This window comes from Coregonus clupeaformis, unplaced genomic scaffold (assembly GCF_020615455.1).
Source record: "Coregonus clupeaformis isolate EN_2021a unplaced genomic scaffold, ASM2061545v1 scaf3313, whole genome shotgun sequence".
NCBI lineage: Eukaryota > Metazoa > Chordata > Actinopteri > Salmoniformes > Salmonidae > Coregonus > Coregonus clupeaformis.
In genome coordinates this window covers 1-14,363 of record NW_025536767.1, presented here as the reverse complement: position 1 = coordinate 14,363, position 14,363 = coordinate 1, and the positions used below count along the sequence as shown (strand labels likewise).

Genomic DNA, 14,363 nt, shown 5'->3' with positions numbered 1-14,363 from the left:
CTGATCAGTCAAAAGACCAACTAGTGAAAATACTAGAATTGGGCTGCCCGTCTCAACACAGCCATAGTGGCATCAACGCTGCAAATTATTAGTATTCATAATATTTATTTAAAATCGCCAGTTGATTACAATAGCCTACCATAGCACGTTGAGCGTCTCTTCGGGTTGGCTCATTCTTGATAACCACAGAACTTTCAGAGAACAAAGAAAATGTCCATTAGAAAACCTCAGCAATTGATATGTCTTGTGCTTTCGTTGTCGTTACATAGTGGTTTCTCAACTTCTCAAAGTCAATTTTGCTCTAAGAACAAAAATAAGTACATATATTCTATATGTACTGCTTTGTGATGCTCTTGCACAATTGATCTACAGTTATTCATTTTTCATCCATTCTGAGAAAAGTCTTCTTGGCTCCTCTGAATATAGACCACTACCACATTGCCCCTCCCCTTTTCAATGAAGTACCTTCTCCGATATTGATACTTATCCTTTTCGTGTGTGATTTGAACTGTGCGTTATGCCTCGTTTTAGAACAGTCAATGCGGTAAATGTCCTATGGATAGGAGGACAAGAGGGAGAGGAGGTGCGGACTCCCCCTCCACAAGGCCAAAACAAGGAGGGGGTAAACAGTGGTCCGTCTAAGACAAAGAACATACCGAGTTTGCAAACAGGTCCTGTAGCACTAGTCTATACACAAGTCCATTTTCCTAAATGTGCTGCTATGGCAAGCACACATGCGTGAGTCCATATGCACATGTTCACCACCATCTTTATATGTATGTTTGCTTGCTCTCCCATGTGGTTGTCCCATGTAGTAGAGTTTGGTGTCGAACTGTTCACATGATGCCGTTGGTGAAGTACTGGAAGCCGTCGTAAAGCTTGGTGGTGATGGAGCGCATGGAGCCATCCACCATCTGCTCCACCAGCACCTGTAGCTGCTCCTCCGTCAGGCTCATGTGGAAACGTTCCTTCAGGTAGCGGATGGTGCTGGAGCCATGGAAGCAGGGTAGGTGAGAGCCTGGTGGGGGAGGAGAGAGGGGAGACCCAGGGAGAGGGAGTCAGAGGAGTTGCAATCCCAAGACCACAGAGAAACCGGGCAGATAGATAATGTTTATGGAAAAACACCACAACACACTGGTCATGCTAATATACCGTTTTAGCTAACAGTACCTTGCTGCATGATCTCCACTATTTGGACCACCTTCTCCATGTGTTTGCGAGCAGCTATCAGGCCCTGGAGCATCAGCATCTTGTAGTAGTTGAACATGTCTCCATCCAGGCCTCCCATCACCTGAGAGAACCACAGACAACAGAGGTTAGTCTTTACACATAAAAAACCAACAGGTTATGCAGGCTACTGCAGCTAACCAGCAAACTCGCTAATAGCATCTTTGAACACTAACAAATGTATGCATTTATGCAGTGAACATTTTGTGAGGTTTCTAGCTAGATTGTTAGGCAGCTAGTTGTATGATCAATTCCACAGTGTTCTCCAGTTTACACTTATATGACAATGCAAATTCGCATGCAGTATAATTCATTTGACTCACATCCACAAATTCGCTGGTGAGCTTAAAAGCGGAGGTCTCAAAGCCCAGGTTCCTGGGCGAGCTGGACAGGATGAAGCCAAAGTCAATGTGGATTATGTGGCCCTCCGAGTCCAGGAGGATGTTTCCATTGTGTCTGGAGAAAGACAGAAAGGAGATAAGAGGGATAGGGGAACTGAGTAAAGGGTATAGGAATAGAGGAGAGGGTGGGATGTGGTAGTTGATATCAGACCACAAAAACTGTGTTTACACAGGCAGCCCATTTCTGACCTTCTGCCCAATAAGATCAGAATTGTGCAGCCTGTGTAAATGTAGCAAACAGGCTCAAATGACACGAAATTCCAGTGCGTGATCAACCATTACTTAGATTATCAAAATCTTTCATCCCAAGAGGTACTGGATTACATAGCTAAACAACTCGGCTTGAAGTTATTGTTAGCCAACTTTGTCATGAGATTTCAAGTGCACAATTGGGTCCATCTCATTTTCTCTGCTCACCTGGTGCAGAGAGACAGCGTTCAGCACGGGCTCGATCATCCCGCTGTCCGATGACTCATCACCAGGATCTTATAGGGCTTGATCCACAGGGGGACTTGCTCCTGCTCCCAGATGGACTGGAGAGGAAAGGGGAGTAGTGGAGCGAATTAGTGATTGAATGAATGCTAATAAGAATAAATAATTCAGAGCATTTCTGTGGAATGGGACTCTACTGTGGAGAGTCAAGTACCTGTAGCTGGCTGAGCACCTGGAAGGCCAGTAGCTCTTGCCTCAGGTCGTCCCCCACACTTCACGATGACCGACAGCAGCCGCCAGTTTGGCAGGTGACCGTAAGGGGAGCCCTCCCTTATCCGCCTGAGGGATGGAGAGAGCGGAAAGAAATAGTGAGACACAGCAAATGACATTACAATGCCACAATGTGTTGTCTTCGCTGCACTAAGTGGGACAGACATGTATCCTCGGGTGGGGGGATTGTGTATGCCCATCCATTTTGTCTCTTCTAGTAATTACACTGCTCAAAAAAATAAAGGGAACACTTAAACAACACAATGTAACTCCAAGTCAATCACACTTCTGTGAAATCAAACTGTCCACTTAGGAAGCAACACTGATTGACAATACATTTCACATGCTGTTGTGCAAATGGAATAGACAACAGGTGGAAATTATAGGCAATTAGCAAGACACCCCAATAAAGGAGTGGTTCTGCAGGTGGTGACCACAGACCACTTCTCAGTTCCTATGCTTCCTGGCTGATGTTTTGGTCTTTTATGCGGGGGTGCTTCCACTTAGTGGTAGCATGAGACGGAGTCTACAACCCACACAAGTGGCTCAGGTAGTGCAGCTCATCCAGGATGGCACATCAATGCAAGCTGTGGCAAGAAGGTTTGCTGTGTCTGTCAGCGTAGTGTCCAGAGCATGGAGGCGCTACCAGGAGACAGGCCAGTACATCAGGAGACGTGGAGGAGGCCGTAGGAGGGCAACAACCCAGCAGCAGGACCGCTACCTCCGCCTTTGTGCAAGGAGGAGCAGAGGAGCACTGCCAGAGCCCTGCAAAATGACCTCCAGCAGGCCACAAATGTGCATGTGTCTGCTCAAACGGTCAGAAACAGACTCCATGAGGGTGGTATGAGGGCCCGACGTCCACAGGTGGGGGTTGTGCTTACAGCCCAACACCGTGCAGGACGTTTGGCATTTGCCAGAGAACACCAAGATTGGCAAATTCGCCACTGGCGCACTGTGCTCTTCACAGATGAAAGCAGGTTCACACTGAGCACATGTGACAGACGTGACAGAGTCTGGAGACGCCGTGGAGAACGTTCTGCTGCCTGCAACATCCTCCAGCATGACCGGTTTGGCGGTGGGTCAGTCATGGTGTGGGGTGGCATTTCTTTGGGGGGCCGCACAGCCCTCCATGTGCTCGCCAGAGGTAGCCTGACTGCCATTAGGTACCGAGATGAGATCCTCAGACCCCCTTGTGAGACCATATGCTGGTGCTTGGCCCTGGGTTCCTCCTAATGCGAGACAATGCTAGACCTCATGTGGCTGGAGTGTGTCAGCAGTTCCTGCAAGAGGAAGGCATTGATGCTATGGACTTCCCCCCTTCCCCAGACTGAATCCAATTGAGCACATCTGGGACATCATGTCTCGCTCCATCCACCAACGCCACGTTGCACCACAGACTGTCCAGGACTTGGCGGATGCTTTAGTCCAGGTCTGGGAGGAGATCCCTCAGGAGACCATCCGCCACCTCATCAGGAGCATGCCCAGGCGTTGTAGGGAGGGCATACAGGCACGTGGAGGCCACACACACACCTACTGAGCCTCATTTTGACTTGTTTTAAGGACATTACATCAAAGATGGATCAGCCTGTAGTGTGGTTTTCCACTTTTAATTTTGAGGGTGACTCCAAATCCAGACCTCCATGGGTTGATAAATTTGATTTCCATTGATAATTTGTGTGTGATTTTGTTGTCAGCACATTCAACTATGTAAAGAAAAAGTATTTAATAAGATCATTTCATTCATTCAGATCTAGGATGTGTTATTTTAGTTTTCCCTTTATTTTTTTTGAGCAGTGTATATTTCTATATACCAATCACCCACCTGACTTTCTCCTGCCAGGGCTCCTTGAGCGCCACGGCGATGAAGACGGGCTCCTTGCTCTCCGTGCTGGTGATGCTGTCCACAGAGAACTGGGAGATGTTGTCACTGCTACTGGTGTGGCCTTCTGGGAGCTGAAACCATAGAAGGACCCCAGAGTTAAAAGTACATTCAAATCTGATTCACCTCCTCCTTCCCCAACAACCTAGTCATCAAAATGTGACTTAAAGTCAGACGGTGCCACCATGTGGTTGCCATGGGTACCCACCTCCACTTCCAACTTGCCGATGTCATCCACGGCCCAGGCCTCGTCGTCGTTGTCGTAGTTGGGCACGGTGGAGAAACTGCCGGCGCGCTGCTCGGCTGTGATGCCAACGCACTCCGGGAGGAGGTTGTCCACAGAGCGGGCGCTGCGGATGCATGTCTCCGGGATGCGCAGGGGAATGCCGGACGTCTCGAACCTCTCGCACTCCAGCACCTCCACGTAGATGATGTACGGGGCCTGAGAGGAAGGGGAGAATGAAGAGGTCACTGGAGTTCTAGACCAATTTTTGTAAGGTACATTTATGCAGGAAGTCCCATTGACAAAGAGCATTGGGGCCCACTCCATCTAAACTCCAGGCTCCTCAGGAAATAAATAACAAACGAACAAATGAGTTAACTAATTAATCGTGTCAAACTACTAGGCATTCTGGTCACCTTGTTTTTGGAGCCTGTTGTGTGTGTGTACCTCCTTATACATGTGTATTACAACAAGTTGCCTCACCTTATCTTTGGAGTTGAGCACCACGGCCTGTGTGTGGGGAATGCGCACCACGTGGTGGTCGAAGGCTGCAGTGGGCAGCCAGACGCGGGCTGGCAGCTTGTGGTTGAGCTGTGACAGCTCTGAGATGAGCTGCCAGGTCTTCTGCTCCTTGGTGGGCAGCGTGGCCAGCCGCTTTCCGATGCCCATCAGAGACTTGATGAACTCCCTCTGCAGCGTCAGGCGCAACGGCTACAGAGAGGAGGAGCGAGGTTAGGAGGAGGAGAGCTGGTTAGAATCTAGATCAAGACAGATGGCTTTTTGTGTTCTGAAGACATTTACAACAAGCTACAGCAAATAACAAGTGGCACATCTTTTTTTTAGGGTCCTTCCTTGAATGACTACACACAAAAAAAAAAAAAAAAGAGGCTGAGAAAGGAGGGAGGAAGATGGGTATGATGGGAATTGAAAGAAGGATGTTTTAGGAGCGGAATCTGAAGAGAAAACCAAGGGGAGGTATAAGACTAAGAATGCATGGGCACAGGGAGAAAGAAGCAAATAAATTAAATTCTGTCAACCCATTGCAGTACCTCATTACCAGCACCAGAGATCAGTACCACAATGGTTAAAATGAGAGACTTGAGCGAAACCCAGATACCAAACAAGCTCTTGGGCCTTGGAGATGTTTAGTCAACTTATTTTGTCCAATATCTTCATATTTAAAGTATGAGCAATATTCAATACCATTATAGTAGGTCAAAGTACAAATCTAGGAAGTCCTTTGTTCTACAGTCCACCATTAAGGCTACTTTGAAATTAGATAACATCTCAATCATAAGGTTACTATATAAAAAAGTACTTACATTTTGTTTTGTTATGGAAACAAGTTCCAATTAATGCTAACAAGTTAACATTTGTTAAAATACTTAACACACAAGAAAAAAAGGTTAATTTGTTAGTTCTTAGTTAAAGGTAGACTCAGTGAAATGTATGTTGCCACGAGCAGCACCGCAGATATTGAGATGAGCGAGATAAAATACTTTGCTCACACAGTCGCACTGTTACAGCATGGTAGCCAAGGGACCAAAACAGCGGAGAAGTTGAGCCTCGCACTTCAACGCTCTTAGTTGTTGTGGAAATTGACCCACTATGCTGTTTACTTTCTGCATCTACGTCATCCCACTGAGTCTACCTTTAATACCAGGTAGGCCAATTTTTGCCACATGAACTACTGCCAGTGGCGTATTTGTTGCTTAGGACTACCATGTAAAATGTGTAAACGTGTGTAATTATGACTGACTTTGACTGACTCTCCTTCAGTAAAGGTTACTCCAGGTGTCTTTACATTTAGCTGAGTCTCCCCATTCCAAAACTCCCAGAAGCATTTTTCAAAAACATGAAGCAAGTTATCCGATTACAGAGAGAAAAACAACCCAAGGGGTTGAGACCATTGCACTACATGCCAATGTCCATACTTTTATACCACAAAGAAATCATGCCCAATGCATACATGTGCTAGTTGGTGTGGACATTGAAACAGAGCCTAGAGGTGGCGTTGACACACAGATTAGGGCTAGGGCTGTTGCGGTGACCTTATTACCGCCAGTCACGAGTCGTGACCGCAGTTAAATTCCCGTTGGTAAAGGTACTCCCAATCCAAAACTGCGCAAATGAACGGTGCTGATGGATAGCCTACCAAACTTGCTAATGGCCTGGAACTCAGTGCTCTATTGTCCCTCTAATCACATCATGATTTAATTTGAATAATCTGAATGATGAGGACAAATAATTATGGGAGTTACAGTTCCTGTTCCGAAATGGACACGGGAAAGCCCCGGACCCAATATGCATACATTTTTAAAACCTCTCCCGAAAGGACAACTGGTCTGATCCGAGTGAGGGAAGCAGCAGAAAAGCCAATTGTTTTGCTACTTTATTCAACCGGACCCATGGGAGGGGAGAGAGCGAGAGCGAGGCTGTTAGGGAGTGGAGGCCGTTCGGTGTGTGTGTGAATGTATGAGTAAGCACCATGAGCCTGAGAGAGAGACCGCAACCACTGTTAACTTCTTGCTAGTTATTTATCATCCAATCCGATTATTCAGTACCTGTCTTGACTGTATCAAACTGAGAGAAGCTAGCTAACTCGGCTAATTGAGCCTAGCCATAACATTACTGCGCTTTTCACCGTCCTACCGTTAGCCTACACATAACTCCACTCAGACTATAGCGTAAATAGCAGCATACCCGTTGGCTTTTGGTCGTTGTAGCCTCTCATTTCACTTTTAATTCCATCTTCCATTGATTAGATCTCCCCCTCTCCAAATCATCAATATATAGAGTTGCATCATGCAGCCCTTTATGTTTTGATTTCTAAGACTTCCCTGGTTTATAAGCCTATCACAACTAAATCAATAATGGATTTTATTGTGATGGCTATATTAAAAATGTACTTTGACTTTTTAAAATCTAGATGTTCCAAAAGCGCGCTAAACATGTTTATGTTAATTAACGGTCAATTACCGTGAGACCGGCAGTCATTTGCATGACAATTACCGCCTGCCAAAATTTCATGACCGCCACAGCCCTAGTTAGGCCTATTCAAAACCACAGATTTTCCAGGACGAGGAACCTGTATTTCATAGCATTTCCTTGGTCTTTTTGTGTTGACAGGCAAACCAAGCAGCTTCCTTAGCATTCTACTTTTGTAGTCAAATGTCAAAATGCCTTTCCTGTGAAGAAGTGTATTTTCTGGATCATGACCAAACGTCATGACTTCCTGACATTACTTCCAGAGTGGACAGGACGTTCTGTTGAGGAAGGGTCCCCGAGTGTTACTGGGATTGGATTTCCCTATTCAAAACAACTGATTCTGGACCCATGCTTAACGAGGCAAAATAATTGGTGTTCCAAGTGGCTGGGTAACACTTCCCAAAATGTAATTCATAGATTTGAAAAGGTAGAGTGGATATCTGCTCTATCATATAGAGTCGAGTCCTGTTAGGGCTGGCACAATTACCGTATACATATTTTTTTTACCTTTATTTAACTAGGCAAGTCAGTTAAGAACATATTCTTATTTACAATGGACGGCCTACACCAGCCAAACCCAGATGACGCTGGGCCAATTCTGCGCCGCCCTATGGGACTCCCAATCACAGCAAGTTGTGATACAGCCTGGAATCGAACCAGGGGGTCTGTAGTGACGCCTCAAGCACTGAGATGCAGTGCCTTAGACCACTGCGCCACTCGGTTATGGATGAAGCCGGCACGAAAATAAAATAACCCGTCTTTTTTTTTTGTGGAACAACTGTTCATGGACTCAACAACATGATGAAACTTTGCTCCTTGCTGAAACAAGCAAGGTGTTGTAGCAAACGAGTCTTCTGCTCTATTGCACTCCATTGTAAAGTGCAAGGGTGACAATATACACTACATTACCAAAAGTATGTAGACACCTGCTTGTCAAATATCTCATTACAAAATCGTGGGCATGTTGGAAGATGTTGGAACATTGCTGCGGGTACTTGCTTCTACTCAACCACAAGAGCATTCGTGAGGTCGGGCACTGATGTTGGGCGATTAGGCCTGGCTCGCAGTCAGCGTTCCAATTCATCCCAAAGGTGTTCGATGGGGTTGAGGACAGGGCTCTGTGCAGGCCAGTCAAGTTCTTCCACACCCGATCTCAACAAACCATTTCTGTACAGACCTCGCTTTGTGCACAGGGGCATTGTCATGCTGAAACAGGAAAGGGCCTTCCCAAAACTGTTGCCACAAAGTTGGAAGCACAGAATCGTCTAGAATGTCATTGTATGCTGTAGCGTTAAGATTTCCCTTCACTGGAACTAAAGGGCTTAGCCCGAACATTGAAAAAACAGCCCCAGACCATTATTCATCCTCCACCAAACTTTACAGTTGGCACTATGCATTTGGGCAGGTAGCGTTCTCCTGGCATCCGCCAAACCTAGATTAGTCCGTCGGACTGCCAAATGGTGAAGCATGATTCATCACTCCAGAGAACGCGTTTCCACTGCTCCAGAGTCCAATGGCGGTGAGCTTTACACCACTCCAGCCGACACTTGGCATTGCGTATGGTGATCTTAGGCTTGTGTGCAGCTGCTCGGCCATGGGAACCCACTTCACGTTGCTTCCAGAGGCAGTTTGGAACCCGAAGACAGACGATTTTTATGCGCCATGCGCTTCAGCACTCGCGGTCTCGTTCAGTGAGCTTGTGTGGCCTACCACTTTGCGGCTGAGCCGTTGTTGCTCCTAGACGTTTCCACTTCACAATAACAGTACTTACAGTTTACCGGGGAAGCTCTAGCAGGGCAGGAATTTGACAAACTGACTTGTTGGAAAGGTGGCATCCTATGACGGTGCCACGTTGAAAGTCACTGAGCTCTTCAGTAAGGTCATTCTACTGCCATGGTTTGTCTATGGAGATCACATGGCTGTGCTCGATTTTATACACCTGTCAGCAACAGGTGTGGCTGAAATAGCCAAATCCACTAATTTGAAGGGGTGTCCACATACTTTTGTATATATAGTGTATTTGACCGCAACTGGATCCAAATAACTGAAAATGTAATTCTCATGCTGATTAGATTTTCAAATATGTAATGCATTTCAGGAGTCTAGCCTAAAATGAGCAATTAGCTGTAGGATACTTTCCGGAATGTACCTGTATAGACAGTAACTGCTCACCCAATAGACATGTAACCAAAGTACACGTTGCTGATGACAACTGCCTTGGGGATAGAGTCGACAGGGAGACCGAGCCTGAGGCTTGGGTTACCTGCAGAACACAACAAGGTGTGGCAGAAATGCATTTTTCTCTGTGTGCATGTACGTCAGCAGTAGAGCAGACGTCCTTTGCACTTGTTGTCCAGGTGATTGTTGAACACAGGGCGACGTGTTAGAATACCATTTTGTAAGGGCGGAGCTAAAATCGGGTGACAACGCATAGCTCCTCTGTACTAGCCTATCTGATAAGGAAGTCAGTCTAAAGACCTACAACTGATTTTACAGCAGTCAAATCAATGTTGAGGCATTTGCCTGCCACCGAACGTCTTTATGTTCAAGTGAATAATGCTGGGCCCGACATTGATGCTTGACCGAACGGATAAGTAAAAAATAATAAATCACGCTAAAAATCAAACAATTATGCTACCCCAATCAGAATTTGATCAAAGTGTCCTCTGTTATTGTAGGCCTACAGGCACGAGTGGTCTTTCAATCATGCAGTCGCAAGATGTGTTTTTGAGATCAAAGCGAGACTAGCTCCACGTGAACATGTTGATATTGATTGCTAGTTAGTGAGCTATTTACCCAGTTATAGCCAATTTTTGGTCAGCAATGAAAATCTTGGAAAAGTCATGGTGTGTCCATCACCTGCATGTGTTCAAGTGGGTAGTTGCCAGAGGAGAGAGGGGGTGAGAGACATTGCGCAGCAGGTAAAATAATGATATCGCCTATAGACTAACTTGATAGCCATTTCAAAACATAGTGAGTGGCTGGTTCTCGCTAGTTAACTATTAGCATGTATTAATGTCATTGTCATGTCAGATGTCCTATATCCAGATAAACTTTCCACCGGCACTCACGTATAACCGCAAATGGCCGACATGCAGTTGATACAGGTGTGTTGATGAAACCAATATTGCATACAGTCTCTCAAACGCTCAGAATTTGCTAGGATTCTCCTCTATTCAATACTGGCCATGTAATTCTGACATATATATACACACACATATATATACACACACACACACACACACTACTGTTCAAAAGTTTGGGGTCACTTAGAAATGTCCTTGTTTTCAAAAGAAAAGCAATTTTTCGTCCATTAAAATAACATCAAATTGATCAGAAATACAGTGTAATACGCGCTTTCTATTCTGGTTAGAGCGCTGTTCTGTGAAGGGAGTAGTACACAGCGTTGTACAAGATCTTCAGTTTCTTGGCATTTCTCGCATGGAATAGCCTTCATTTCTCAGAACAAGAATAGACTGACGAGTTTCAGAAGAAAGTTGTTTGTTTCTGGCCATTTTGAGCCTGTAATCGAACCCACAATTGCTGATGCTCCAGATACTCAACTAGTCTCAAGAAGGCCAGTTTTATTGCTCCTTTAAAATCAGCACAACAGTTTTCAGCTGTGCTAACATAATTGCAAAAAGGGTTTTCTAATGATCAATTAGCCTTTTAAAATGATAAACTTGGATTAGCAAACACAACGTGCCATTGGAACACAGGACAGATGGTTGCTGATAATTGGCCTCTGTACGCCTATGTAGACATTCCATTAAAAAATCTGCCATTTCCAGCTACAACATTAACAATGTCTACACTGTATTTCTGATCAATTTGATGTTATTTTAAAAATGGACAAAGAAAATGCTTTTCTTTCAAAAACAAGGACATTTCTAAGTGACCCCAAACTTTTGAACGGTAGTGTATATAGAAACAGAAATAATTTGTGTAAAGCGACAGCTGCATCTGTAGTTAAACCCCTCATGTATGTTTACATTGAATCCCACTCTGGGGGAAAATGGTGCTATCTGAATCCACCACAGTGCCCCAGCCCGGCGGCTATGTTGCCAAGACGACGCGAGTGGGCAGGAAGAGGGAAGTATTGTGGCGGAGAGGGCATACCTGGGCACTGACAGCTGAGCCCAGACTGTAAACAAAAAAGGGCTGTAATGCAACACCCACCCAATCTGCACTGCGGGGGTGGTCCCACTCACATTACAGCGCGGCTCAAAATTGTGGACATATTTCACAGCATTCTTCTTCCTCTTCACTGTGATTGGTGCCTCTTGGTTTTTCCTCACTGTTGCAATCCAGCCAGAGGCCAAGTAAAAAGATCAAAACAAAATTAGTCAGGTCAGTCCTTAGGCCAATAACCAGGACTAACAAGATGGCGTGTGAAGCCTTATCAATAAGGACTATCAGTACAGTATTTATTATCAAAGCAAAATGGACTGCTTGGCATCCAACTAGTGATCACTGTGTACTAATACCACAGAGTTTCTAAACCCAGAGGCGCAACACGCGAGACTTCCCATAATGCTTGCGAAGCAGACTCAGCAGACCAGACCAGGGTTTGGTAAGTTAATGGGAGAAGTGAAAAATGTATTCTTAGTTGTTAAGTTTCTCGAAATCTAAATGCAACACAGATTCAAGCTAGGCTTAAAGTAGCGGAAACTGTCATTACTACAACCTCATGAAAGTGACAGGTTTTTATTTGACAAAAACTTTGATATAAAGTTGTTTTTGTTGAAAATAAAAACCTGTCACTTTCATGAGGTTGTAGTAATGACAGTTTCCGCTACTTAAGCCTAGCTTGAATCTATGTGCCTTTGATTTGACGGCCTGCACGACCGTTAAACCCGACGATGTGTTTCTGCACATGAGCTTAGCTAGCTAACGTTGCCAAAACATCACCTACAAGCGTGATCGGGGATTTCTATTGGAGAAGCAGTTTCTGCCCATCTTTGCTAATACATCCTAAAGAGCAAAGTCAATAAAGCAAAGTGCCCTTGAACTCCTTTGGGCTGTTGGTTGCATTCTGTGGATTGTTAATGTGCTCCACCTGCCCTACAGGATTCTTCACAGCACAGACACAGATTAAACAGGGATCACTGGCCACAACAACATCAGCAGGGAGGTTTGATGCAGGCATACGTGGGGAAGGGAGGGAGGAAAACAGAGTGAGGGAGAGCGAAAGAGAAGGAGAGGAGATTAGCTGAGAGAGGGATGGGTAGAGGATTTTTAAAAAGGATGACAAAAACAGGCACAAAAAAACAGAATAGAGAGAGGTGAGAGAGAGACTAGAGGTGAGAGGAAACATTGGTAGTAGGGAGAAAATGCATAACACAGCAAGATGCCTGGGAGAGTCCAAGAAAGCGTTGAACGAGGGGAGAGGGACCATCTTTCTGCTATAGTTCAGGACCTTGTCCCATCTAAAAACTACCCAATTTGATTTCTCATAAAATAACTGATCCCCTGATGAGAGAGAGAGGGCTGACAGAAGGTTGCAAGCCAGACAATCAGTGAGACCGAGAGAAAGGCCAGACAAGAGGAAGCAGAAAACTTCCACCAGAACCATATCGCTCGTCAACACTGACACAAATCCTGCCCCAACACAAACATGCTCACAATAGCATCTGCTAAACAATCTAATGTCTGCAATGATAGAAAGTGACCCAATTTTTTTCACCAAGCTCTCCATTCGAGAGGGACCCACCCTCAACCTCACTCTGACACCAGCTGCAGAGCAATCTGGCTGAGAAGTCCAGCCAAAAAAGGAGAGGGAGGACACTGCACGCCCAAAACAATAGGGAGGGAACTCTGGAGATGTGGGACAGATGCTACCTAACCCCACCCCCTTCTTTATTAGTTAGACTGAGGGTAGTCTGGCTAGACCATAGAAAGAGCTGGAATAACACTCTTCAATGTCCAAAACTCGTACTCCTGGGCTCCCAAAGAATGTTCAATTTTGACAGAACAGTTTTTGCACAAGTAATATTATTGTGAGACATGGAAGATGAGCCTGCAAGTCGCAAGCAAACGCTGCACCTGCGAATAATAAAAAGTATTGCTGACTCAGCACACTCCAGCATGGCTGATCCAAGTTTCCCTTGCTGAATCCCACAGTGTTCTGTAGGACAACCATTTACTACTGACACACAGATGGAGAAAAACTTGGTATTCAGGTTACTCAGGGTTTCCCTGTGCTTTATCATCCATAGGGACTATAAAAGAGAACATGTATGCAACAGGCCTACTATTAAAGATTAAAAACGTACAAAGACATTCTATACTCTACAACTCTGATCCCACTCTCCCTTCCCTTCCCACTCAATTTGTATGACAAAATATGTTAAAAAAGGTACTCACCTCATCGTAGCCGCTTTCCACCTTGGGGTTGCTGGCTGTTCTCCTGAGGCTACTCCCCAGGCTTGTGCAATGCGTGGCGTCCGACTTGGATCGCTGATGTGTCTGCTTGGAAGGCGAGAGGTAGGCATCGGCAGGGATGATTTGGCTGTCGGGGCCGGGGCGGCTCCACGGTATGCCGCTGGTGGTGTCGAATGTGGGCAACGTCCCGCAGCCCAGGGCTGGCGTCCGCAGCACCGGCGGGACCCACACCTTTAGAAGCTGAGTGGGGCTTTAGTTCGTCTGAGAGGATTAGCTTGCGCAGCTTGGTGCCGTGCGAGTGGCGCTGGGTAGAGATGTGCATGTCGGAGGAGTAGGCGCCGAGCAGCCATGCCGTCTGCAGGAAGAAGGCAATGCTCTGGCGGCAGCGGTGCACTACGGAGGGCCGGATGGCGTCGCCATATCCTCGTCCATATAGGAGGATGCAACAAGTTTGGTTAAAATTAGAGCTAAGTTAAAGATGACTATATGGAGTAAGAGAAGAAGAGTCCCATTTAAAGGTCCAATGCAGCTGTTTTCTCTCAATTTAAAATAGTTTCTG

The 14,363-nt window shown here is 45.6% G+C and overlaps 1 protein-coding gene across 1 annotated transcript; it reads right to left on the bottom strand.

Annotated features, from left to right (window-relative positions):
* Positions 1-347: 347 nt before the first annotated feature.
* LOC123489798 (phosphatidylinositol 4-kinase beta-like) lies at positions 348-13,913 on the bottom strand. The gene is made up of 9 exons (XM_045220188.1): positions 13,787-13,913; positions 4,916-5,143; positions 4,418-4,651; positions 4,153-4,283; positions 2,275-2,399; positions 1,818-1,848; positions 1,551-1,683; positions 1,171-1,291; positions 348-1,018 (listed from the first exon to the last, which is right to left on the bottom strand). Exons 2-9 carry the CDS (start codon positions 5,099-5,101, stop codon positions 837-839), a joined length of 1,143 nt encoding a protein of 380 aa, XP_045076123.1. The 5' UTR covers positions 5,102-5,143; positions 13,787-13,913; the 3' UTR covers positions 348-836.
* Between the last annotated feature and the right edge of the window lie 450 nt (positions 13,914-14,363).